At 49.8% G+C, this 27,740-nt stretch overlaps 1 protein-coding gene across 1 annotated transcript; it reads right to left on the bottom strand.

Moving 5' to 3' along the window:
- Window positions 1-1,251: 1,251 nt before the first annotated feature.
- Window positions 1,252-27,587, bottom strand: LOC116990038 (zinc finger protein 239-like; the record flags this gene model as incomplete). The annotated part of the gene is made up of 6 exons (XM_033047562.1): window positions 1,252-1,267; window positions 2,983-3,184; window positions 4,798-5,004; window positions 26,813-27,224; window positions 27,309-27,541; window positions 27,578-27,587. Coding segments are annotated over 6 exons (1,080 nt in total), but the record flags the coding sequence as incomplete, so codon positions are not given.
- Window positions 27,588-27,740: the final 153 nt, after the last annotated feature.

Below are 27,740 nucleotides of genomic sequence, written 5' to 3'. Positions count from 1 at the left end.
CTTCAAGACAGCACCGCCATTCAATATGATCATGACTGATCTGCTTTTTCCCCATTACCCTTCATTCCATTAGCCCGAAGAGCTAAATCTGACTTTCTCTTGAAAAACATCCAGTGAATTAGCCTCCACTGCCTTCTCTGGCAGATTATTCCTCAGATTCACTGGGTGAAATAGGTTTTCCTCTTCTCAGTGCTAAATGGCCTACCCATTATTCTTAAACTACGACTCCTGGTTCTAGACTCCCCCAACATCGGCAAAAAAAATCTGCATCTATCCGATCCAATCACTTAAGAATTGTATATGTTTGTCATATACATCAATGATCTGGATGATGGTGTGGTAAATTGGATTAGTAAGTATGCAGATGATACTAAGATAGGTGGGGTTGTGGATAATGAAATAGATTTTCAAAGTCTACAGAGAGATTTAGGCCATTTGGAAGAGTGGGCTGAAAGATGGCAGATGGAGTTTAATGCTGATAAGTGTGAGGTGCTACATCTTGGTAGGACAAATCAAAATAGGACGTACATGGTAAATGGTAGCGCATTGAGGAATGCAGTTGAACGGAATACGAACGGACAGGAATAACTGTGCATAATTCCCTGAAGGTGGAATCTCGTGTAGATAGGGTGGTAAAGAAAGCTTTTGGTATGCTGGCCTTTATAGATCAGAACATTGAGTATAGAAGTTGGGATGTGATGTTAAAATTGTACAAGGCATTGGTGAGGCCAATTCTGGAGTATGGTGTACAGTTCTCCTCGCCAAATTATAGGAAAGATGTCAACAAAATAGAGAGAGTACAGAGGAGATTTACTAGAATGTTGCCTGGGTTTCAGCACCTAAGTTACAGAGAAAGGTTGAACACGTTAGGTCTTTATTCTTTGGAGCGCAGAAGGTTAAGGGGGGACTTGATAGAGGTCTTTAAAATGATGAGAGGGATAGACAGAGTTGATGTGGATAACGGGTATGAGACGTGAATTGGCCAAGATTGACTGGCAATTGATTCTTAAGGGGTTGATGGTGGATAAGCAATGGAAGGCATTTAAAGACTGCATGGACGAACTACAACAATTGTTCATCCCAGTTTGGCAAAAGAATAAATCAGGGAAGGTAGTGCATCCTTGGATAACAAGCGAAATCAGGGATAGTATCAAAACAAAAGATGAAGCGTACAAATTAGTTAAAACAAATGTAGGTCCCTTGCAAACAGAAACAGGTGAATTGATTTGCTCCTTATACCCCATACCGGCCCTATCCACTTAATAATCTGCCGGAAATAGCAGGGGACCGGGGGTCAAATGCGATGGAGGAACTGAGTGAAATCCAGGTTAGCCGGGATGTGGTGTTAGGTAAATTGAATGGATTAAAGGCCGATCAATCCCCAGGGCCAGATAGGCTGCATCCCAGTGTACTTAAGGAAGTAGCCCCAGAGATAGTGGATGCATTAATGATAATTTTTCAAAACTCTTTAGATTCTGGAGTAGATCCTGAGGATTCGAAGGTAGCTAATGTAACCCCACTTTTTAAAAAGGGAGGGAGAGAGAAAACAGGAAATTATAGAACGGTTAGTCTAACATCGGTAGTGGGGAAACTGCTAGAGTTGGGATAGATGGGATAGATGTTAAAGATGGGATAGCAGCACATTTGAAAAGTGGTGAAAACATTGGACAAAGTCAGCATGGATTTATGAAAGGTAAATCATGTCTGACGAATCTTATAGAATTTTTCGAGGATGTAACTAGTAGAGTGGATAAGGTAGAACCAGTGGATGTGTTATATCTACATTTCAGAAGGCTTTCGACAAGGTCCCACATAAGAGATTAGTATACAAACTTAAAGCACCCGGTATTGGTGGTTCAGTATTGATGTGGATACTTTCATATGAAGAAAGACTGGCTAGACTCGGCTTGTACTTGCTAGAATTTAGAAGATTGAAGGGGGATCTTATAGAAACGTACAAAATTCTTAAAGGGTTGGACAGGCTAGATGCAGGAAGATTGCCTTCAAGCCTGCGCCGCCATTCAATATGATCATGGCTGATCATCCAACTCAGTATCCTGTACCTGCCTTCTCTCCATACCCCCTGATCCCTTTAGCCACAAGGGCCACATCTAACTCCCTCTTAAATATAGCCAATGAACTGGCCTCAACCACATTCTGTGGCAGAGAATTCCACAGATTCACCACTCTCTGTGTAAAAAATGATTTTCTCATCTCGGTCCTAAAAGACTTCCCTCTTATCCTTAAACTGTGACCCCTTGATCTGGATTTCCCCAACATCGGGAACAATCTTCCTGCATCTAGCCTGTCCAACCCTTTAAGAATTTTGTAAGTTTCTATAAGATCCCCTCTCAATCTTCTAAATCCCCGAATGTCTTTCCTCAGATTAGGAGACCAAAACTATATGCAATACTCCTGATGTGGTCTCACCAAGACCCTGTACAACTGCAGTGGAACCTCCCTGCTCCTATACTCAAATCCTTTTGCTATGAATGCTCACAATAGGACCGAGATGAGAAAAACCTTTTACACACAGAGAGTGGTGAATCTTATGTTAATCTTATTCAACAGCAGATGGTTAATACAAGTCAAACACAATACAAGGGCATATTGACATTATGCTATCTCACCGTTCAGGTGGCCCACGCCTCCATCCCCTCTCCAAGCCAATCATAAGCCTCTCAATTACTGCAATGTATCTACGCCACTCGCAAAAGTGGACGCGGGTGATCTATTGTAATTCCTCACAGAAGGGAAAACAAGCTTCATTATCTTCTCTACCATTTCATGTTTACATTTACCATCCACCCTTCAACACATTCCCAGACAAGAGGTAATACGTCTAATTTACTTTGTCGATATCCACAACCTCTTCTGCACCTGGTCAAGCGAGAGCTGCCAGTTGTCACATACAAAACATCCATTCCAGTCACAATTAAGCCAAGGACATTAATATTTCTTCCACACCGCCGGTGCACCCACAGCCCCGACGACCGGGCAAAGGTCTCGCCAAAGGTGGAGCAGTCGAAGGGCTTCCAGCCCAAGTGCACCCGCTGGTGCATCTTCTGCTCATGTGTCATCTTGAAGCTCTTTCCGAAGTCGGAGCAGCCGCAGGGACACTCGCCGGAGTGCACACAGTTGTGCCGCAGCAGGCTGTCGTAGCAAGTGAAGCTCTTGCCACACTCTGGCAGTTTGAGGGGCGCTCTCCCGTGTGCACCCACCGGTGGGTCTCCAGCTGGCTCGGGCTCTGCCAGGCCTTGCCACACACATCGCACTCATAACTCTTCTCCTTGTTGTGCCCCATCATGTGGTCCTCCATCGAAGCTCAGCCCCTCGAAGCTCAGCCCACACACCGAGCAGATGAGAGGGGGGATCGCCGGCACCCTGGCCGCCCTCAATGGCCGCTCACGTCCCCGCCTCTCCGCCCACAGGAACGGCTCCTAAACCCTGCAGGAGAGGAACACAAAGGGTCAACAAACTGGCAAACAGGTTATTATTAAGGTGTGAACATTACCAGTGCTTGAAGGGGGAAGAGTTAGTCTGGGGGGGAGGAGGGGGGTGATGGGGTGAGGGAGGGTGGGGGTAAGAGGATCAGGAGGGTGAGGGGAAAGAGGGGAACTGGGTGCCGAGTATGCGGGAACTGCGTTGAACCGTCTGCCCGCCCTGCTCCGTGATGTCAGCCGCATGCACGGATGGCGCTCACAAACGATGCCCTGACATCACCGCCAATCCGAGGGGGACTACTGGCCCCGCCCACTGCCATTGCGTAGAGTCACATGGGGGGGGGGCCGGCATGCATCATGGGAAGAGGCCACACAGTGCTGGAGTCAATCAACGGTTCGGGCAGTGTCGGTGGAGAGAAGGAATGCATGACGTTTCAGGTCAATACCTTTCTTCAGTCTGATGGGAGGTGCAGAGATAAGGAAGTGTAAGGAGTGAAAAGGAGAAAGGGAATAGAGTTCAAGGAAAATGTAGAATAGATCATTGTTAGATACATCAATGGGAGGTCACCATCGACACCACAGTCAAAAAGCCGCAGAGGGAGTAGAGAAGGTTCACCAAAAGGATTTGAGTATAGGAGCAGGGAGGTTCTACTGCAGTTGTACAGGGTCTTGGTGAGACCACACCTAGAGTATTGCGTACAGTTTTGGTCTCCTAATCTGAGGAAATACATTCTTGCCATAGAGGGAGTGCAGAGAAGGTTCACCAGACGGATTACTGGGGTGTCAGGACTTTCATATGAATAAAGACTGGATAGACTTGGCTTGTACTCGCTAGAATTTAGAAAATTGAGGGGGGATCTTATAGAAACTTACAAAATTCTTAAGGGGTTGGACAGGGTAGATGCAGGAAGATTGGTCCCGATGTTGGGGAAGTCCAGAACAAGGGGTCACAGTTTAAGGATAAGGGGGAAAGCTTTTAGGACCGAGATGAGAAAAAAAAATTTCACACAGAGAGTGGTGAACCTCTGGAATTCTCGGCCACAGAAGGTAGTTGAGGCCAGTTCATTGGCTATATTTAAGAGGGAGTTAGATGTGGCCCTTGTGGCTAAAGGGATCAGGGGGTATGGAGAGAAGGCAGGTACAGGATACTGAGTTGGATGATCAGCCATCATCATATTGAATGGCGGTGCAGGCTCGAAGGGCCGAATGGCCTACTCCTGCACCTATTTTCTATGTTTTCTATGTCTCAAAAGGCCCAACTGACGATGTACTTCCTGCGGCAGCTGAGGAAACACAATCTGCCACAGGCAATGGTGGTCCAGTTTTATACTGCCATCGTAGAGTCTGTCCTCACCTTCTCCATCACAGTCTGTATATCCGCTGGTGTTGCCGTAACCCCCGCAGTACGGGCAGTCGTAGGGCTGGTCACTGGTGTGCACATGCTGGTGAGACAGGGTGTGGTTGGCCATGGCAAAGCGCTCTCCACACACCGGGCTGGGGAAGGGACGGTCACGGCGTGCACCCGCTCGTGGGACAGTAGGCTGTTGGAGTGGGTGTAGCCCTTGCCGCTCTGGTCGCAGGTGAACGGGCGCTCGCCAGTGTGGGTGCGCCGGTGCTCCAACAGCTTTTTAGAACTGGTGAAGCCCTTGCCGCAGTCGCTGCATGTGTAGGGCTGCTCCCCGGAGTGCAGGCACCTGTGTACCTTGAGTTCCAGCGTCGACTTGAAGCTTTTACCGCAGTCGGAGAAGGTGAAGGGCCGCTCACTGTTGTGCGCCTGCCGGAGCCGCCTTAGCCCTGACAACTCGGCAAAGCTCTTGCCGCAGGTGGAGCAGCCGAAGAGCATCTCGCCCGTGTGCACCCGCCAATGGATCTTTAGCTTTTATGTCGTATTGAAGCTCTTGCCGCAGTCGGAGCAACCAAAGGACCTCTCGCCGGTGTACACCTGCTGGTGTTCCAGCAGGTTGTTGGAGCGGGTGAAGCTCTTGCTGCACTGGGCGCAGGTGAAGGGGCGCTCGCCGGTGTGGATGCGCTGGTGCTTCAGCAGGTTGTCGGAGCGGGTGAAGCCCTTGCCGCATTGGACGCAGGTGAAGGGGCGCTCACCTGTGTGGGTGTGCTGGTGCTCCAGCAGGCTCTTGGAGCGGATGAAGCCCTTGCCGCACTGGGCACAGGTGTAGGGGCGCTCGCCGGTGTGGGTGCGCTGATGCTCCAGCAGGCTGTTGGAGCGGGTGAAGCCCTTGCCGCACTGGGCGCAGGTGTAGGGGCGCTCGCCGGTGTGGGTCCGCTGGTGATCCAGCAGGTTGTCGGAACGGGAGAAGCCCTTGCCGCACTTGGAGCAGGTGAAGGGGCGCTCACCGGTGTGGGTGCGCTCGTGGGACAGCAGGCTCTTGGAGTGGGTGAAGCTCTTGCAGCAGTAGCTGCAGGTGTAGGGCTGCTCCCCGGTGTGCAGGCGCCTGTGCACCTTCAGGTTCGAGGACAACTTGAAGCCTTTGCCACAGTCGGCGCAGGTGAAGGGCCGCTCACTACTGTGCACCCGCTGGTGCGCCCGCAGCCCCCACAACTGGGCAAAGCTCTTGCCGCAGGTGGAGCAGCCGAATGGCCTCTCACTGGAGTGTATGAGGTTGTGCCGCAGCAGGGTGTCATAGCGGTTGAAGCTCTTGCAGCACTCTGTGCAGTCAAAGGGGCGTTCTCCCGTATGCACCCGCCGGTGGGTCTCTAGCAGGCAAGGGCTCCGATAGACCTTGCCACACACGTCGCACTCATAATGCTTCTGCTTGTTGTGCCCCGTCATGTAGTCCTGTATCGAAGCTCAGCCCCTCGAAGCTCAGCCGCCACACCGAGCAGATGGGGGCAGGGGCTCACCGGCACCCTGGCCGCCCCTCAATGGCCGCTCACGTCCCCGTCTCTACGTCCACAGCAACGACTCCTAAACCCTGCAGGAGGGGAACACAGAGGGTCAACAAGCTGGCAAACAGGACATTACTAACCGCGTGAACATTACTCGTGCTTGAAGGGGGGAGGGGGCAGGGGAGTGACCGGGGCGGGGGGGGAGACGGGGGGAGGAGGGGATGAAGAGGGGGGAAGTGAGGGGGGAGAGATGAGGCGGTGAGGATGAGGGGGGAGCGGGAGAAGGGATGGGGAAGAGATGGTATGGAGGGAAGGGCGGAAAGTGGTGGAAGGGGATGAGGACGGTGTAAGTGAGGGGAGGGGGTAAGGGGGGGATGAGGAAGCAAGTGGGAGAAAGGGGGGGGCGCTGAGCAACGTGGCACCGCGTGGAGCCGCCAGCCCGTGCGCCAGCCAGACGCCCTGCGCTGTGACGTCTGCAACACACACGGCGCGCACGACCGTCGCCCCTGACGTCACCCCCAAACAGAGGGGGGGCTGCAGGCCCCTCCCCGCCAGTGATTGGCGCCCAGTCACATGGGAGGCCGCATGCATCATGGGAAGAAGGTCACAGAGTGCTGGAGTCACTCAGCGGGGAACGTGGACAGGTGCAGCGTGGCCTCCCGCCGCCAGGGGCCGCTGCACTGGGAGGACCAGAGGCGCTGCCACAGAGACACAATGACGGCGCCGCCAGGTTAACACAAGCCGTGGGATCGCCCTGGGGAACGGAGGGAGGAGGGGGTGGGTGGGGAAAGGACGCGGGGCCGAGCGGCGGCGGCGGCGGCTGCTTTTCCCACCTGAGCTCCCGGCGCTGAGAGGAGGCCCCGCCTCACGTGACCGGCACCAGGTCCCGCCCCCTCCCTCTGTCCCAACCACTGACGGGCAGCGCCAGCGACCAATAGGAGCGGGTCCAGGGCAGGCGTCACAAACCACCCGCTCCCGCCCCCTCCTCGCTTCCAACCAATCGGAGCCGCGTCCCCACCCCTTTATCATATAGGTCGAGCCGTAGCCCCGCCCCTCGGATGGACAGCTCCCTCCGCCAATCGGAGCCGCCCATCCCGCCCTAGCAACAGTTGCCAGGACGCGGCCGGGCCAGACAACAAGATGCTGCAGGAACTCAGCGGGAGAGAAGGAATGGGCGACGTTTCCAGGTCGAGACCCTTCCTCAGGCTGAGAGTCGCAGGAGAGATGTAAACGGTGATGTGGAGTGAAAAGCATTTACATAGAAACATAGACAACAGGTGCAGGAGTCGCCATTCGGCCCTTCGAGCCAGCACCGACATTCAATGTGATCATGGCTGATCATCCACAATCATTGCCCCGTTCCTGCCTTCTCCCCATATCCCCTGATTCCATTAGCCCCAAGGGCCACATCTAACTCCCTCTTAAATATAGCCAATGGACTGTGGCCTCAACTACCTTCTGTGGCAGAGAATTCCACAGATTCACCACTCTCTGTGAAAAAATGATTTTCTCATCTCGTTCTTAAAAGACTTCCCTCTTATCCTTGTGAGATACAAATTCAATCACAAACTCTTCAGAGACAAAATCAAAGAAACAAGTTTTCCTTTATTACATTTCTGCGCAGAAAAGGGTGTCCCTCCTCTATCATCCTCTAGAGACACACAAAAATGGAGGTTGTATCTGTCTTTTATACCTTTCTTCACTATGTTCACCACCTCATGTCTCCCCATCGAGCTTCGTCCAATCATAACATAAAGCCCACATTCCCACGAGAACGTCCAGAAACGTCTCGGAACATCTCCTGACGTCAAAGGCTTCTGCTGGAGTTTTTATCTGTTACTTCTTTATTTAGAAGTTCCCTCTGTAATTTTCAGAGTTCTAGGATAAATCAACCTTCCCTATTAACCCTTCTCTCACAATCCACCATTTTTCTTTTTGCTACGCAACTCTTGATTTATACTATATCTTCCTTTTCTAGTGCTAGCAGCAGATTCTTCGCCTCCCTATCCTCTCGCTAGTCATACTGTGTTCTGAAGGCCATCATGACGGTGCTGTTCTTTGTCAGGGCTGTCTCTATAAATCGCTGAGCCAGAACCCGTGCGCAGGGAATGATACAACATCCGAATAGGCACAAAGTCAATGGTTCCTTCCCTTCCCGCACAGTCCATGGGCTGATATTGTCCGGTGGGGCCTCCACAGGACCCTTAAATCGGCTTGCGTGTGTCCACCCTTTTTCTTTTTGTTCGTACTGCTGTCTCGGTGATTAATAACACAAGGTAGGGTCCAGTCCACCTAGGTTACAGCTTTTCTTCCTTCCATGATTTTACAAGATCCCAGTTCTCTGCTTTCACAGAATGGAGTGGCAAGTCGAGATCGGGACTCTGTGCCAGCAGCCCTTGGTTTTTAATTCTGTAATAGAACGAGATATTGCCAGTAAATAGTTCCTTAAGAAAACATCACTACCCTCTATGGTGGGTATTCCTTCTCTCTTTCCCCAAATATGTAACTCGTTCAACCTTGCTCTTATAAATATGCCTAACAAAATTATACACCATACTCCACAATTGACCTCACCAATACCTTGTACAATTTAACATTACAACCCAACTTCTATAAACAATGCTCTGATTTCAACTTCATTCCTCAATTCACAATCTTTTACCATGTACGTCTAATTTGAATTGTCCTGCCAAGATGTATCACACTTATCAACATTAAATCCATCTGTCATGTTTCAACCCACTCTTCCAAATGACCTAAATCTCTCTGTACACTTTTAAAATCTACTTCATTATTCACAACACCACCTATCTTTGTATCATCTACATACTTCTTAATCTATCTTACCACACCAACATCCATATTATTGATTCACATGACAAACAACAGTGGACCCAGCACACATCCCCGAGGTACCCCTCTAGTCATTGACCTCCAACCTGACAAACATCCATCCACCATTACTCTCCCTCATTTCCCATACAGCCACTTTTTAATCCATCTTGCTATTCTTTACTAACCTCTTCTTAACCAACCTTATTTCCTTATTGAACCTTGTCAAAGGCCTTACTGAAGTTCACCACTTTAACCTCATCAATTTCCCTAATAACCTTTTTTTTAAAGTAAAAAATCAAGATTAGTCAAATATCACAATCACAAATCCATGCTAATTCTTCCTAATCCTACCCTATTTATCCAAATCCCTATAATATTGCCTTTAGTATCCTTTCCATTATTTCCCACCACTGATGTCAAACAACGTTCTTGTTAAAACTCTACTCTTCTTTGTCCTCTTGTTCACTTACCTCAGGGCTATTATCTATTCGTACCTGCAGGACAGCCCTCATGTAACTATTGAAATTGTACTAGGTATCTCAACCTTCCAAACGAACATCGGTCGGTGATTTAGAAAACTCATACATACACCTTGTCTTCAGGTTTAAAGGGTCCTTCCTCCTGGTCCATCTCCGACAGCTTTTACTTTACCTGTTCATAAATAGACTTGTATATCATTATTAACTGTTTCATATACTTTTTTTTATTATTCGATCTGTAACTGTTCCAAACTCGGTCCCCTGCAGGGACTTCTCCATTGTGCCACCCACGGCTGGTTAGTTTGCATGCAACATTTCTTCAGTGCCAATGGAAGAGCATTACACAAATGTTCCATTTATTCTTTTCATCAAATGAAAACAATCCGTTGTCAAAGCTGATTTCTGTAGGTTTACCAAACCTCTTAATTACCTTATTCATCATAAACGACACTAGTGTTTATACCTAAATTGATTCAGACTTACCCTGGACATCTCTTCCAGATGCTGTTTCAGCTGCTTTGTCTGCATTTTAATTTAACTTCTTTGACATGTACTTTTTCCGTTTCACCATACAATTTCAACATATTTTCCGACCTAGTCTGAACTATATCCTGCCTTTCCCAAGGTCATCATCTGCTGTCTTATATTCTGAAGTATTTCTCTCTCTCTCTCTCTTTACTTGTGGAACAAACCAACAAATTGTCCACATCAGCAAATACCTTCTAAGGGTATAACCATATAACCATTACTGCACGGAAACAGGCCATCTCGATCCTTCTAGTCCGTACCGAACACGTATTCTCCCCTAGTCCCATATACCTGCGCTGAGACCATAACCCTCCATTCCTTTTCCGTCCATATAACTATCCAATTTATTTTTAAATGATAAAATCGAACCTGCCTCCACCACCTTCACTGGAAGCTCATACCACACAGCTACCACTCTCTGAGTAAAGAAGTTCCCCCTCAACTTTCAACTCTGCCTTTCCCATCTAATTAAAAAAACCTACCTCATCCTAGCCTTTCTTGACATCCTTCCTTAAATCCCTTCCTCTCTCTTGGGGACCCCAGTCCTGTTAGGGCTTATCATCTCCAGATTAATTTCACTCCTGATAGGACTTTTCGAGGAAAAGTTCCCCAAGACATGTATTATTGGCATGTAATTCTCTGGCCCCGCTTGGTTCCGTCATAGGACTCACTTGTGTCAGTTCATCACTTATTTCAGTCTTTTCAACCAGAGGCTTTGTTCATTGACATTGACCACAGAGACCAACTGTTTACTGATTCTGCTTGACTTTAAGAAGAATGGCTTCCACCACAATAGTTCATAATTTAATGTTCATCAACTGGTTGCCTTCTATTTCTTGTTCATTTTCAACTCTCCACCTTTTCATTCCCATTTGTTCCTTGGGGTTCACCTTAAGTGGGTAACATTTGCTGAGGGGGCTGCATACCCTCGGTCATGACGGCATCCAACCAGAAGATGGCGCTGTGGCCGGTAGTCATGCTGCAGTGACGGCATCCAACCAGAAGATGGCGCTGTAGGCGGTAGTCAGGCAGCAGTAACAGCAGCTGACCTAACGGTGGCGCTGTTGCCGGTAAGTTTTGAACGGCGGCCATGTTTGTAGTCTATTGCCGGTCATTGTAACAATTTACATAGTGGTTCCCACCACTCACCAATGGTGCCTTCAAACCTTCCATGGCCAACAATCGTCCCACGTTCTCCTCCTCCAAAGCCCTAATCCAATTTTTATTTTATTTTTTAATTTTAATTTTAGCCCTCTCAGTTCATGGGTGCTCCAAGGGATAATCTGTCGTCTCTTACTTCTGTTTCTCTGTCTGTCTCTCTCTCTTTCTGTCTGTGTCTGTGTCTGTCTCTCTCTCTCTCTCTCTCTCTCTCTTTCTCGACGCTGAATAGATTCAGGACTACATGGCCCCTGCTTGGCCAGCCTTCACAAATGGGGCAGCAGCCCAACCCCACGGTGTGCTTGTGGCACTCCCGTACAACACATCATTGAAGCATGCCTTCAACAAAGACTCAAAGGAGGACTTGTCACCCTTCACACAGCAGATCAAGAGGCAACTGCTTGGCTAAAGGATTTTGCATTCGCTAAATAAATAAAATCTCTCTCTCTCTGTCTGGCTGTCTCTGTGTCTGTATCTCTCTCTCTCTCTCTGTATCTGGCTCTCTCTGTGTCTCTGTGTCTGTCTCTCTCTCCCTCTCTCTGTCTGTGTTTCTCAACTTATATGTCTACCATAAAACAACATAAAAGCTGGTCATGTTTCATCAATTAACTTATTTCCAGTTAACTTTACTGACAAGAAATCTAAGAGAACATCAAGAAACGATTTTTACAACTTCTCTTTTTCAGGTTACCAGGATACAAAGAGTTAATTTTTGCAGCTTGTTCGCAATCCCCCACGGCCCAAACACAGTGGGAATTCCCACCTCCGCCACGGGGGCGTCTGTGTTCAATTTTACAACTTGCTCATTTCAACCATTTGTTCCAAACCGGTTTTCAAACAAATCACTTCGTTTCATTCTTACTTCAAATAGGTTAGTCAATTTATATTTTCTCCCTGCCTGCACTGTTGTCCCCGGCCTTTGCCGTCTTCTATCACATCCCCCTTTCGCGGCCTCTGCCGTCTTCTTATCTGCTACTTTCGGGAGTAACTCCCTTATCATCCTGTCTCAGGAATTTTCCTGTCTCTCAGGAATTGATCTAACTGTTCTCGTCAGACCTAATGAATCTTCAAGGAGGCAAACTCCCTTCCCCCTCAGGGTCCTCTCCTAGGTACCTCCCTCGGGTCTAATTTCTCCCGAACTTCTTATCTTCCCCTTCTGCCCTTTGACTCCCCATCTTGTTGGCCGGGTGATTTTCGTCCACCCCGGCCCCTGTCTTCTCTTTCCCTTGGGTATTTTGGCCCCCTCCGGCTCTGCTCTTCCGTGGACATCTCCTGCCCATATGCAGCTCTGCATTTTCCCAAACTGACTATACCTTATCATTGTTGGCTTCTCCAACCCCTGGGTATTTCCTGCCCTCCAGGGTCCAGCATTTGCCCCAACGGACTATTGGGCAGAATGCGGGGATTTGGCCCACAGCCTTTTCCCTCCCTTTTTCTTAACACTGTGTTTATCATCCCTGCCTTGCCCGTATAGACCCCTGAATCTTTCAGGGCGTTAACCACAAGGTCTTATATTCTTAATACCGTGTTCATCATACCTGCCTTGCCTGTACAAGGTCTTATATTCTTAATACCGTGTTCATCATACCTGCCTTGCCCGTACAAGGTCTTATATTCTTAACACCGTGTTTATCATTCTCAATCGCCCAGGAAGTACTTAATAGTCATTTTCCTACCTGGGTTCCATGCACTGGAATTGCTCGATTGACTTTTCGCGATTTCCTACCACTCTCACACTATCACTTGTTTCTCGTGTCTCTCTGTGTGGTCCTGGATACTACTGCTCAAACAGCTGGCGGCAAGCAAGGAGTCTGAGACTGCTGAATTCAGCAGGGTGCACCTTCCCTTCGTCCGTCTACTCCCGTCAGCTGGCTGGAGTAATTGATCCCGGAACCGAGCCCCCATCTGTGAGATACAAATTCAATCACAAACTCTTCAGAGACAAAATCAAAGAAACAAGTTTTCCTTTATTACATTTCTGCGCAGCAAAGGGTGTCCCTCCTCTATCATCCTCTAGAGACACACAAAAATGGAGGTTGTATCTGTCTTTTATACCTTTCTTCACTATGTTCACCACCTCATGTCTCCCCATCGAGCTTCGTCCAATCATAACATAAAGCCCACATTCCCACGAGAACGTCCAGAAACGTCTCGGAACATCTCCTGACGTCAAAGGCTTCTGCTGGAGTTTTTATCTGTTACTTCTTTATCTAGAAGTTCCCTCTGTAATTTTCAGAGTTCTAGGATAAATCAACCATCCCTATTAACCCTTCTCTCACATCCTTAAACTGTGACCCTTTGTTCTGGACTTCTCCAACATCGTGAAATAATCTTCCTGCATCTAGCCTGCCCAAACCCTTAAGAATTTTCTACGTTTCTATAAGATCCCCCCTCAATCTTCTAAATTCTAGCAAGTACAAGCCGAGTCTATCCAGTCTTTCTTCATATGAAAGTCCTGCCATCCCAGGAATCAGTCTGGTGAACCTTCTCTGTACTCCCTCTATGGCAAGAATGTCTTTCCTCAAATTAGGAGACCAAAACTGTACGCAATACTCCAGGTGTGGTCTCACCAAGACCCTGTACAACTGCAGTAGAACCTCCCTTCTCTTATAATCAAATCCTTTTGCTATGAATGCTAACATACCATTCACTTTCTTCACTGCCTGCTGCACCTGCATGCCTACTTTCACTGACTGGTGTACCATGACACCCAGGTCTCTTTGCATCTCCCCTTTTCCTAATCGGCCACCATTCAGATAATAGTCTACTTTACTGTTTTTGCCACCAAATTGGATAACCTCACATTTATCCACATTGTACTGCATCTGCCATGCATTTGCCCACGCACCCAGCCTATCCAAGTCACCTTGCAGCCTCCTAGCATCCTCCTCACAGCTAACACAGCTAGATGCAGGCACAAAAAGCTTCACTCTAAAACATTTAGATCCAAGCATAAATACGCAAATATATTATAATCTGTCACTAAGCACCCACAAAAATATCTCGCAATAATGCTCTTTGCTCTTTGATTCAGAGGTTTAGTACGTTGCTGTCGGCTAAGCGTTTTAGGTCCCAGGCCTGTGTTAAAGGCTTGGCCCGAAGTTCAAAGCTATTTTAAGGGCTCAGGGCCTGTATGTTAGGCCCCAGGCCTGTGTTGTGGGCTTGCCCTAAGTTCTGGAAATTCCGAGCCTGTGTTTCGTAGGCCCCAGGGCTGTATTATAAGCTCCAGACCTGTGTTTTTTGCCTTGGCCTAACCTGTGGGCTTTGTAAAAAATATATATATAATAATAATAATAAATACTTTATTGATTCCCTCAGGGAATTCAGGAAGTTTGGCCTAAGTTCTGCGTTTCAAAGCCTGTGTTGTGGGCCTCAGGGCTGTGTTGTAGGCTCCAGGCCTAGTTCAAATCAAATCAAATCAAATCAAATCAAATACGTTTTATTGTCATTGCTCAACAACTGTACAACGAAATTTCATGGCATCTCCTTCAGTGGTCTACATAGAAGACACGGGATAAAAGATTTAAAAGAACAAAAACACAAACAACCATTAACTCTCACATACCGGCAAGATCAATGAATGAAACGAATAAATAGATAATAGAAATATAAAAATATTGCACATTATATTGCACACTGCAACAGACGATTTTTTATATTGCACCACGAATAGTGTTGTGTTGCCCGCAGTGTTATCTAGCTGAGTTTAGTTCTTTAATGGCACATAGGTAGAAACTGTTAATTAGTCTACAAGTGCGGGCCTTCAGAGACCTGTATCGCCTCCCAGAGGGCAGCAGAGTGAAAAGGTGGTTGGCAGGGTGGGATGTGTCCTGTTTGATGTTTGTGACCCGGCATAAACATTGGGCCCTGTAAATGTCTTCCAGGAAGGATAGTTGAGCGTTTGTGATGCTCTGTGCTATTTTAATAACTCTCTGTAGTGCCTTCCTTTCAGCCACAGTGCAGCTAGCAAACCACACCAGGATGCCAGTCAAGTCAAGTCAAGTCACATTTATTTATATAGCATATTTAAAAAACAACTCTCGTTGGCCAAAGTGCTTTATATTTGTTATAAGAATACTATAAACAAACAAACTACATACATATAGCCCTCGCTCAGTGGACGTTAGGAAAGGCTTGGGAGTATAGATAAGTTTTTAGTCTTGACTTAAAGGAGTCGATGGAGGGGGCAGTTCTGATGGGAAGGGGGATGCTGTTCCACAGTCTAGGAGCTGCAACCTAAGCTTACGCCTAGACCGCAGGATATTCAGCTGCCCCACGTCGGCCGATCTGAGGGACCTGGAGGTGGAGGGGTGGGTGAGAAGACTTTAATGTAGGAGGGGGCAAGCAAGAGGATGCTTTCCACGGCGCACCGGTAGAAGGACAGCAGCAGCTGCTGCGAAACGTTTGCTTTCCGCAGAGACCTCAAGAAATATAGCCGCTGCTGTGACTTTTTCACGAGAATGATGGTGTTCACTGTCCATTCAGTGTAGTTGTGGGCTTTGGCCTACGTTCTGGGCCTCCAAGCCTGTTTTGTAGGCTTCAGGGTTGTGTTGTGGGCTCCGAGCCTGTGTTATAGGCTCCAGGCCTGTATTTTTTTTACCATGGGCCTGAGTTGTTTGCTTTGGCCTATGTTCTAGGCCTCAGAGCCTGTGTTTTGTAGGCCTCATGGTAATGTAATAGGCCTCGGGCCTAACCTCTGGGCTTTAGCCTAATTTATGGGCAAGTAAAGGCCTACTGGAGTCAGGCTCCTGTTCCTAGAGAAGGCCTAGTCTATTGTCAAGGAAGGCCTAATGCCAACAGGCTTCTGTTGCGAAGGACGATCTACTGGTATCAGGCTGGTATCAGGCTCCCGTTGTTAAGAAACTCACACACGCACTCACTCCAGCACTAATATGAATCTTTTTGCAACTGCTTCTCACAATGAATGCTTCTAGTAGTTTCGGGGACCAGAATAGCACACCACACTCCCCAAATATTGCCCCACACACACACATACACACACACACACCGACATCTTTTGTACAGCTCTCTCTAACATGATGTATGTCCCAACTAACTCTTGTACTCAATGCTCTGACTGATGATGAAGGCGAGCAAGTTTGACAAACTGCTGCTGCTGCTTCTTCATCACCCCGTCTGTCTGTCTGTCTCTCTGTGTGTTATCGCTTTCAGAGAATTATGCGCTCATACTATTTTCACACACCCCCCCCCCCCCCTCTCTCTCTCTCAGTAAATTTGTTAACAGCAGCAGCAGCAAAGTTGGTGATGTACAGGACTTTAAAGCGATTGACTTACTCTCTGAAATTGCAGCAGTGTCTGGATCAATTGGAAATGTGGGCCAAGGAATAATGGCAGGTTGAATTGAACTTGGACAAGTGCAAAGTGGGAAGTTAAATCATTGCAGCAGCAGCAGCAGGACTTACACTGCAAATGGCAGCAGAGCCCCAGAGAATGTTGTAGGTGGACACAGAGACCGCCGAATAGTACGAGTACATGATTGTCTGAAAGCGATAAACAGGGTGATGAAGAAGCAGTTTGTCAAGCTTGTCTTCATCAGTCAGAGCATTGATTACAAGGCTTGGGACATCATGCAGTACAAAAAATGTTGGTACATTAAAAAAAGAGGGAGAGAGAGAGAGGTGGGGAAGGGAGAGACTGGAGAGAGGGGAGGAGGGGAAAGAGTGAAAGGGAGAGAGAATGATTACATACAAAAATTACATACAAACGCACAATAAATTACATAGCGGGGGGGGCAGCAGCATCACACACACACTAACCACCCCCCACACACACAAGGGGGGGAGGCGGGTGAGAGGGGTGGGAGAGGAGGGGGTAGAGAGGGGGGGAAGGGGCGAGAGAGGAGGGCAGAGAGGGGGAAAGCGGGTGAGGGGGAGAGTGGGAAAGGGCAGGGGGAAAAGGGGGGATAGGGGAAGGGCGGGCGAGAGAGAGTAGAGGGGAGATAGGAGGAGGGTAGAGAGGAGGGGAGAGAGAGTAGAGGGAGCGAGGTGGGGGGGAGGAAAGGACGATAAGTAGAGGCGGGAGGAGGGGGGGGAGGGATGAGAGGAAGGGGGAGGAGGGCGGAGAGGGGGGGAAGGCAGGGGTGGAGGGGAGTGGAAATGTGGCAGAGTAGGGCTGAGGGGGTGGAGGGGGGAGTGGGGAGAGGGGGCCAGAGGGGAGAGGGGAAGGAGAAAAGGATGGGGTGGGTGGAGGATTGAGGTGGGGATGAGAGGGGAAGGAAGGGGGGTGAGGGGGAGGGACGGGGTAGAGTAGAGTGGGAGAGGAGGGTGGAGTAGTGGGGGGAGAGGGGGTAGTGGGGAGGGGACAGAGGGGGGATGGGGAGAGAGAGGGGGGAGAGGGGATAAGGGGAGAGGAAGGGAGAGACAGTAGAGGGGAGAGAGGAGGGGGAAGGGAGGAGGTAGGGGGGGAGGAGGGGTGTGGAGGAGGGGGTGGGGGAGTAAGTAGTAGGGCAGGGGGCAGGTGGGGAAGGGAGAGAGGAGTGTAGAGGGGGCTAGAGAAGAGGAGAGCGAGGAGTGGGGTAGAGAGGAGGCCGGAGAGGAAGGGGGAGAGGAGAATGGAAGCCGGGCGAGCGAGGGTGCTGCGAAAAGCGGAGAGAGCCCGGGGAGAGAGAGAGCTCAAGTACATGGCCCAACTCTAGTAAACAACTCTCGGGAAAGCCGAGTTGAGGCTCGCATGTGTTGACCTCAGAAGCGCTCGGAAAGTCAGGAAGCGCCTTCGGAAGCCGTCGGGATCTGCAGAACAGAGCCGACTTGCTCGTTCTTTCTGCATCTTTTGAAGAACCGAGGGGGGGGGGGAGGGTGATGACGTCACTCCTGAAAAACAGTGCGCAGCAGGTGGCGCGTTGAAAACTGCGCAGCTCGCCTTGTGACGTCATCAGCTGTTAACTTCAAAAAATATCTCAGATTGTTGAACAATTTTAGTAAAAAACTCAGGAAATAATGAATCAAATTTTCTGATGATGGGCTTTTTGAGATCATGAGGTAGATCTCTACCAGAATATGTAAAAATTTCACCATTAGCGCGTCGGGTTTTCGAAGAGATGTGAATCACACACACGGGCACACACACACAAATAAATACATCCACATCCAAGATCAGAGTTTCATATTATAACTAGACCAAGTGCAGATCCCTTGGGTCTGTTCCCCCAAAGTGTGGTTGTGGGGGAGGGGGGGGGGGCATGCGGCATCACACACACTAACTACCCCCCTGCACACACGCTAGCTACCCCCACACACACGCTAAATGCCCCCCTTGATATATTAATATTATTAATTTGCTCCTTTTACCCCATACCCGCCCTATCCACTTAATAATCTGCCGGAAATAGAAGGGGACCGGAGGTCAAATGAGATGGAGGAACTGAGTGAAATCCAGGTTAGCCGGGAAGTGATGTTAGGTAAATTGAATTGATTAAAGGCCGATAAATCCCCAGCGCCAGATAGGCTGCATCCCAGAGTACTTAAGGAAGTAGCACCAGAAATAGTGGATGCATTAGTGATAATTTTTCAAAACTCTTTAGATTCTGGATTAGTTCCTGAGGATTGGAGGGTAGCTAATGTAACCCCCCTTTTTAAAAAGGGAGGGAGAGAGAAAACAGGGAATTACAGACCAGATAGTCTAACATCGGTAGTGGGGAAACTGCTAGAGTCAGTTATTAAAGATAGGATAGCAGCACATTTGGAAAGTGGTGAAATCATTGGACAAAGTCAGCATGGGTTTATGAAAGGTAAATCATGTCTGATGAATCGTATAGAATTTTTCGAGGATGAACCTAGTAAAGTGGATAAGAAGGAACCAGTGGATGTGTTATATCTGGACTTTCAGAAGGCTTTCGACAAGGTCCCACGTAAGAGATTAGTATTCAACCTTAAAGCACACGGTATTGGGGGTTCAGTATTGATGTGGATAGAGAACTGGCTGGCAGACAGGAAGCACAGAGTAGGAGTAAACGGGTCCTTTTCACAATGGCAGGTAGTGACTAGTGGGTATCGCAAGGCTCAGTGCTGGGACCCCAGCTATTTACAATATATATTAATGATTTGGACGAGGGAATTGAATGCAACATCTCCAAGTTTGCGGATGACACGACGCTGGGGGGCAGTGTTAGCTGTGAGGAGGGTGCTAGGAGGCTGCAAGGTGACTTGGATAGGCTGGGTAAGTGGGCAAATGCATGGCAGATGCAGTATAATGTGGATAAATGTGAGGTTATCCACTGGTGGCAAAAATAGGAGAGTAGACTGTTATCTGAATGGTGGCCGATTAGGAAAGGGGGAGATGCAACGAGACCTGGGTATCATGGTACATCAGCCCATTGCATTTAGCAGGAGTGGTCTATTTTTGGCCGGGAGTGGGTGGGTGTGGAGCTCCGCTCTGTGACCTGTGCTGTGATGTTTGCCTGCCACGTGGTCACCGAGCTCCCATTGGCCGCTGGCGCTGCCCGTCAGTGGGGGGGGGGGGGGGTAGAAGGGGCGGGGCATAGTCGCCGGTCACGTGAGGCTGGAGCTCAGGTGGGAACAGCCGCCGCCTCCGTCGCTCGGCCCCGCTTCCCTGACCCCACCCCCTCCTTCTTTCCTGAGGATCCGGAGCCCGAGGCGGGCGGGAGATATCAGTCAATGAGAGAGGGAAGAAGGAGGTCTGGTCCTCCTTTTTAGACATAGGAAACATAGAAAATAGGTGCAAGAGTAGGCCATTCGGCCCTTCGAGCCTGCACCGCCATTCAATATGATCATGGCTGATCATCCAACTAAGGATCCTGCCTTCTCTCCATACCCCCTGATCCCTTTAGCCACAAGGGCCACATCAAACTCCCTCTTAAGTATAGCCAATGAACTGGCCTCAACTACATTCTGTGGCACAGAATTCCAGAGATTCACCACTCTCTGTGTGAAAAACGTTTTTCTCATCTCAGTCCTGAAAGATATCCCCTTTATCCTTAAACTGTGACCCCTTGTTCTGGACTTCCCCAACATCAGGAACAATGACCCTCTGTGTTCCCCTCCTGCAGGGTTTAGGAGCCGTAACTGTGGACAGAGAGACGGGGACGTGAGCGGCCATTGAGGTGAGCCCCCCCCCCCCACCTGCTCGGTGTGCGGGCTGAGATTCGAGGGGCTGAGCTTCGGTGGAGGACCACATGACGGAGCACAACAAGGAGAAGCGTTATGAGTGCGACGTGTGTGGCAAGGCCTGGCAGCTCCCTAGCAAGCTGGAGACCCACCGGTGGGTACACACAGGAGAACGCCCCTTCGACTGCTCCGACTGCAGAAAGCGCTTCAAGTCAGCGAAGAACCTGAAGTCCCACCAGCAAGTGCAGATGGGCGAGAAGCCCTATGGCTGCTCCACCTGTGGAAAGACCTTTGCCTGGTTGTCGGGGCTGCGGGAGCACTGGCGGGTGCACAGCAGTGAGCGGCCCTTCACCTGCTCCGACTGCGGCAAAGGCTTCAAGTCGTCCAAGGACCTGAAGGTGCACAGGCGCCTGCACACCGGGGAGCGGCCCTACACCTGCAGCGACTGCGGCAAGGGCTTCACCCGCTCTGCCAAGCTGCTGGAGCACCAGCGCGCCCACACCGGCGAGCGCCCCTTCACCTGCGCCCAGTGCGGCAAGGGATTCACCCGCTCCAACAGCCTGCTGTCCCACCAACAGCTGCATGCCGGCGACCGTCCCGTCCCCAGCCCGATGTGTGGAGAGCACTTTGACATGGCCTCCCACGCCCTGTCCCACCAGCCCGTGCACAACAGTGTCCAGCCCTACAACCGCCCGTACTGCAGTGAGGCGTTTGACAGCTCGCGGGGGTTATGGCATCACCGGCGGGCCTACGAGATCTTAAGTTTCTATAAGATCTCCCCTCAATCTTCTAAATTCGAGCGAGTACAAGCCGAGTCTATCCAGTCTTTCTTCATATGAAAGTCCTGCCATCCCAGGAATCAGTCTGGTGAACCTTCTCTGTACTCCCTCTATGGCAAGAATGTCTTTCCTCAGATTAGGAATGTCTTTCCTCAGATTACCATGCCGGTAATTAGCCTGGTGATCCTACGGTGCATTCCCTCAATAGCAAGAATGTCCTTCCTCAAATTAGGAGACCAAAATTGCACACAAATATCCAGGTGCGGTCTTACCAGGGCCCTGCACAACCGCAGTAGGACCTCCTTCCTCCTAAACTCAAATCCTCTTGCAATGAAGACCCTCATGCCATTAGCTTTGGTAGAAACAAAATGCTGGAGTAATTCAGCGAGTGAGGCAGCATCTATGGATAGGAAATTGGCGACGTTTCTGGTCGAGCACCTTCTTCACCCGCTGAGTTACTCCAGCATTTTGTGTCCCTCAACTGCTGAGTTACTTCAGCATTTTGTGTCTACCTTCGATTTTACCAGCATCTGCAGTTCTTTCTTAAATATGAATTTTACTAGAATGTTGCCTGGGTTTCAACAGCTAAGTTACAGAGATAGGTTGAATAAGTTAGGTCTTTATTCTCTGGAGCGCAGAAGGTTAAGGGGGGACTGGATAGAGGTCTTTAAAATGATGAGAGGGATAGACAGAGTAGATGTGGACAAGCTTTTCCCTTTGAGAATAGGGAAGATTCAAACAAGAGGACATGACTTCAGAATTAAGGGACAGAAGTTTAGGGGTAACATGAGGGGGAACTTCTTTATGAAGTAAGACTGGATAGACTTGGTTTATACTCTCTAAAATTTAGGAGATTGAGAGGGGTTGGACAGGCTAGATGCAGGAAGATTGTTCCCGATGTTGGGGAAGTCCAGGACAAGGGGCCACACACACAGTTTAAGGATAAGGGGGAAATATTTAGGACCGAGATGAGGAAAACATTTTTTCCCCACACAGAGAGTGGTGAATGTGTGGAACTCTCTGCCACAGAAGGTAGTTGAGGCCACAGTTCATTGTCTATATTTAAGAGGGAGTTAGATGTGGCCCTTGTGGTTAAAGGGATCAGGGGGTATGGAGAGAAGGCAGGTACAGGATACTGAGTTGGATGATCAGCCATGATAATATTGAATGGCGGTGCAGGCTCGAAGGGCCGAATGGCCTCTACTCCTGCACCTATTGTCTATGTTTCTATGTTTCTATCACTAACTAACGGCAATAAGTCACCAATCTACACCCACTATCACAACACTGGGCCACAAAAACACTGCCTTTTGTTGTTGTTCGTGTAGAAAATCAGTTTATTTTTTATTACATTCATTATTTCACTTTGAACCATTTTAAAAAGGTCAACGCTTTCCTGTTTTTTTCAAAATATTTCGATATTTATTTATATTTAGATAATTCTTTGTGAAAAGATTATTGCATAAATGTTTAAAAACGTCGCGTTTATTAGATCCGCTGATTTAGACTGAAAATGCTTTTCTAAAAATTTACGTTGAACGATTAATTTTTTACAAAACTGCTTATTTTTTAATGTTAAAATCCCCACTGCTCTCTCCTTTCTATTTTCTGTTACAAACGTTGCCGTCATTGATGTTATTTCCCGTTTATATCCCCGCTGCGATCTGTCGTCAAAGTCACAAAACTCACGTATGGCGAGTAAACGGATTGACGGCGACACAGAGACGTGGATCTCCTCTCCTCCTCCCTCTCCCTCTCTGTCTCTTCCCTCCCTCCCTCACTCTCCCCCCTCCTCCCTCTCTGTCTCTTCCCTCCCTCCCTCACTCCCCCCCCCTCCCTCTCTGTCTCTTCCCTCCCTCACTCTCTGTCTCCCCCCCCTCTCTGTCTCTTCCTCCCCCTCTCTGTCTCTCCACCTCTCCCTCTGTCTCCCCCACCCTCCCTCTCTGTCTTCCCCCTCTGTCTCCCCCTCTCCCCCCTCTCCCTTTGTCTCTCCCCCCTCTCCCTCAGTCTCCCCCTCCCTCTCTGTCTCCCCCCCTCCCTCTCTGTCTCTCCCCCCTCTCTCTTCCCCCCCCCTCTCTCTCTTCCCCTCTCAGAGACATGAATCTCCTCTCCCCCCCCTCCCTCTCCTCACCTCTGAACATTAATAGCCCATTATTATCTGTTATTTGCACCACATCAGTTTATTTATTCATGTGTGTATTTACGTACATAATGGTATATGGACACACTGATCTGTTCTGTATTCATGACTACTATGTTCTGTTGCGCTGAAGCAAAGCAAGAATTTCATTGTCCTATCAGGGACACAGGACAATAAACTCTCTTGAATCTCTCTCTCCCTCTCTCCCGCCCTCTCCTCTCTCTCCCCCTCCCTCCCCCCCTCCCCCTCCCTCACCCCCCCTCTCCTCTCTCTCCCCTCCCTCTCCCCTCCTCTCCATCCCCCTCTCGCCCCCCTCTCCTCTTCCCTCCCTTTCCCCCCCTCTCTCCTCCTCCCTCCCTCCCTCTCTCTCTCTCTCTCTCTCTCTCTCTCTCTCCCCTCTCCCCTCTATCCCTCTCCCGTCCCATTTCTCTCTCTCTGCCCCTCGAGATAGGGCGGGGATAGGGTAAAAGGAGCCAATGAATAATATTAATATTTCATTACTTTCTTCACTCTACCTGCTGTACTTGTGCTTGGCTTGGTTGTATTTATGTATAGTATTACCTGATTAGATTGGACAGCATGCAAACAAAATATTTTCACTGTTTCTCAGTACATGTGACAATAATAAGTGTGGGCACAGTAGTGCAGCTGGTAGAACCGCTGGCTCACGGCTCCGGTGACTCTGGGTCGATTCCAACCACGGCCACTGTTTATGTGGAGTTTGCACGTTTTTCCTATGACGGCGTGTGTTTCCTCCCACATCCCTATGGCAAGCTGGCATGAACATCAATTGCCCTCTGTAAATGTGCTCCTAATATGCAGAACGGGAGATAACATAAAACTAGTGTGAGCGGGTGATCGATTGATGATTGGCATGGACTCGCTGGGCCGAAGGGCCTGTTTGCATACTGTGCCTCTGAACTCTGAATGCTAAAGCTAAAGTGTGAGAATAAGTCGCGTTTAATGTCGCAACGGTGTATTCTGTCAAATTGTGTTGACATTGTGTCCATCCAGAATCAAGAAGAGAATGCACCCGTCGGATTGAACAGTGGGAGAGGGACAATTGTTGTGAGTTAGCGCATTGTTTAGATGCCGCAGGGAATAAGTTACAGCAACAGCCTGGGGACCATTGTCAGGGCAAGTCGAGGATCTCAGCCGGGTCTCCCTCCCTCCGTGCAGGGTGCGGGTAGATCCGGCTCGTGGCCTGACAGCAACCCGCTGATCGGAGCGCCTCATCTCCGTCATGTGGTCTGCCTTTTAGCAGAGTGGGGGTAGTGACAGCTATGGGTGGAGGAAAACAGACAACACTTGATAATTCCATTATTTTGATTCATCACGGCTCCTCCAATGTCTTCGATGATGGAGCTCCTGGAAAGGTGTGATGATTCACAGCTGCTGGATTTGACAAATCATTACCGCCAGAGGCTGGAAGAGGCAATTCAAGAGAAGGGGATAGAGAGAGAGAGAGAGAGAGAGGGGGAGAGAGAAGGGGATAGCGAGAGAGGGAGAGGGTGGGGAGGGGGAGAGATGGAGAGAGATAAGGGGATAGAGAGATTGAGGGGGGGAGGGAGAGATGGAAAGAGAAGGGGATAGAGAGGGAAAGATTGGGGGGAGAGAGAGATGGAGAGAGAGAAGGGGATAGAGAGAGGGTGCGGAGGGAGAGATGGAGAGAGAGAAGGGGATAGAGAGAGACGGAAAGAGGGTGGGGAGGGAGAGATGGGAGAGAGAAGGGGATAAAGAGAGAGAGAGAGAGAGAGAGAGGGTGGTGAGGGAGAGATGGAGAGAGAGAGAAGGGGATAGAGAGATAGGGGAGGGAGATAGGATGATGGCGGGACTGACATAAGTTGAAAGAATATGAAAGTCCGGGAACAGCTTCTTCCCTGCGGCTGTCACACTACTCAACAATGTACCTCGGTGACTGCCAATCACCCCCCCCCCCCCCTTACACCCCTTCCACAGGCAAAACACTTTGACTGTATACATGTAAATAGATTTATTTATTGAAATCATATTCTATGTCGCTCTTCCAGGGAGATGCTAACTGCATTTTGTTGTCTCTGTACTGTACACTGACAATGACAATTAAAGTTGAATCTGAATCAGAATGGGTCAACTGGGTTTGTATTCACTGGAATTCAGAAGGATGAGCGGTAATCTTATAGAATCGTATAAAATTAGTGAGGGATTGGACAGGGTAGATGCAGGAAACATGTTCCCCATGTTGGGGAGTCCAGAACTGTTAAGGTACATTTCTTAAAACAGACAACTCACAATAAGTTAGATCAACCAACACAATCTTTACTGATCATTTAGCCGGCGAGAGTGACAGGGGATACAAAGTCAAGTATGCAACACACACTTAACCCTCCTGGGCCATCACTCTAATGAACAATGGCACACTGCATCTTTTGTTAGTATTTTGGAAACGTAGTCACATGTTTGTACACAGTTGGAGCAATGACGTCTAACACATCAATCACATACCCATTCAAAGCATTCTGGTCACTAACACAATACTTCTCATGCTGTGGTTATATTGATAATATGTGGGGAACATGGATAGGTGACGTTTCACGGAGTGCTGGACTAACTCAGCGGGTCAGGCAGCATCTGTGGGGAACATGGATAGGTGACATTTCGGGTCGGGACCCTTCTTCAGACTGACACTATGTTGACAGATGAGGGGGTGATCCGCAGATGAGTGAAGTAAGTGACAGAGGTGAGGGAAAATAAGGAGATAAACGGATGTGAGATAAGCAGAGAGGAATATATATTTGTAGCTTTAAGGGACATTGTTCAGGTAGCAAACCAAAGAACTGCAGATGCTGGTTTACAAAAAAGGACACAAAATGCTGGAATAACTCAGCGGCTCAGGCAGCATCTCTGGACAGAAGGACTGGGTGACATTTCGGGGCGAGACTGAGGAGTGTCTCGACCACAAATGTTACCCATTCCTTCCAGCATTTTGTGTTTACCTAAACAGCGCCTATCTACCCACGTGGCGGTGTGCCAGCAGGCTGGAGGAGCGCTAAAAGAGCGGGCAGGTGAAGGGGCGCTGGCTGGTGTGGACTCGCCGGTGCTCCAGCAGGTGGTCAAGGCGGGTGAAGCCATTACCACAGGACGGGCAGGGGAAGGGATGCTCACCGCTGTGGATACGCCGGTGCTGCCACAGGCTGGACATGCGGGTCAAACTCTTGCCACACTCAGCGCACACAAAGGGTCTCTCTCCTGGTATGTGTATCTGCTGGTGCTCCCGCAGACCCCATGCTCTCTTGTCACAGTGGGAGCAGCTGCTCGCCGACATGGGCCCGCCGGTGCTGCCGCAACCCCCGCGAGCTGTCAAACGACTCACCACAGTACGGGCAGTCGTAGGGCTGGCCACTGGTATGCACGTGCTGGTGAGACACGGCATGGGAGGCCATGGCAAAGTGCTCTCCACACACCGGGCTGGGGACGGGACGGTCGCCGGCGTGCACCCGCTGGTGGGACAGCAGCTTGGAGGAACGGGTGAAGCCCTTGCCACACTGGGCACAGGTGTAGGGGCGCTCGCCGGTGTGGGTGCGCAGGTGCACCAGCAGGCTGCCAGAGTGGGTGAAGCCCTTGCCACATTGGACGCAGGTGTAGGGTCGCTCGCCGGTGTGGGTGCGCTGGTGCACCAGCAGGCTGTAGGGTCTGGTGAAGCCGTTGCCGCATTGGGCGCAGGTGTAGGGGCGCTCGCCAGTGTGGGTGAGCTGGTGCACCAGCAGGTGAGTAGACTGGGTGAAGCCCTTGCCGCACCGGGTGCAGGTGTAGGGGCGCTCGCCTGTGTGGGTGCGCTGGTGCTTCAGCATGTGAGTAGACTGGGTGAAGCCCTTGCCGCACTGGGCACAGGTGTAGGGGCGCTCGCCGGTGTGGGAGCGCTGGTGCACCAGCAGGTTGCTGGAGTGGGTGAAGCCCTTGCCGCACTGGACGCAGGTGTAGGGGCGCTCGCCGGTGTGGGTGCGCTGGTGCCTCAGCAGGCCGCGGGTCTGGGTGAAGCCCTTGCCGCAGTCGCTGCAGGTGAAGGGCCGCTCCCCGGTGTGCACCAGCCTATGCACCTTCAGCTCCGCGGACGACTTGAAACCTTTGCTGCAGTCGGGGCAGGTGAAGGACCGCTCACTGCTGTGCACCCGCCGGTGCACCCACAGCCCCGACGACTGGGTAAAGCTCTTGCCGCAGGTGGAGCAGCCATAGGGCTTCTCGCCGGTGTGCACCCGCCGGTGGGTCTCCAGGACATTCGCCATCTTGAAGCTCTTGCCGCAGTCCGTGCAGTCGTAGGGGCGTTCTCCTGTGTGCACCCGCCGGTGGATCTCCAGCTCGCTCGGGTACTGCCAGGCCTTGCCACACACGTCGCACACATAACGCTTCTCCTTGTTGTGCCCCGTCATCTGGTCCTCCACCGAAGCTCAGCCCCTCGAAGCTCAGCCCGCACA

This window comes from Amblyraja radiata, chromosome 30 (genome assembly GCF_010909765.2).
Source record: "Amblyraja radiata isolate CabotCenter1 chromosome 30, sAmbRad1.1.pri, whole genome shotgun sequence".
Lineage (NCBI taxonomy): Eukaryota > Metazoa > Chordata > Chondrichthyes > Rajiformes > Rajidae > Amblyraja > Amblyraja radiata.
This window is presented reverse-complemented; position numbering and strand designations above follow the sequence as displayed.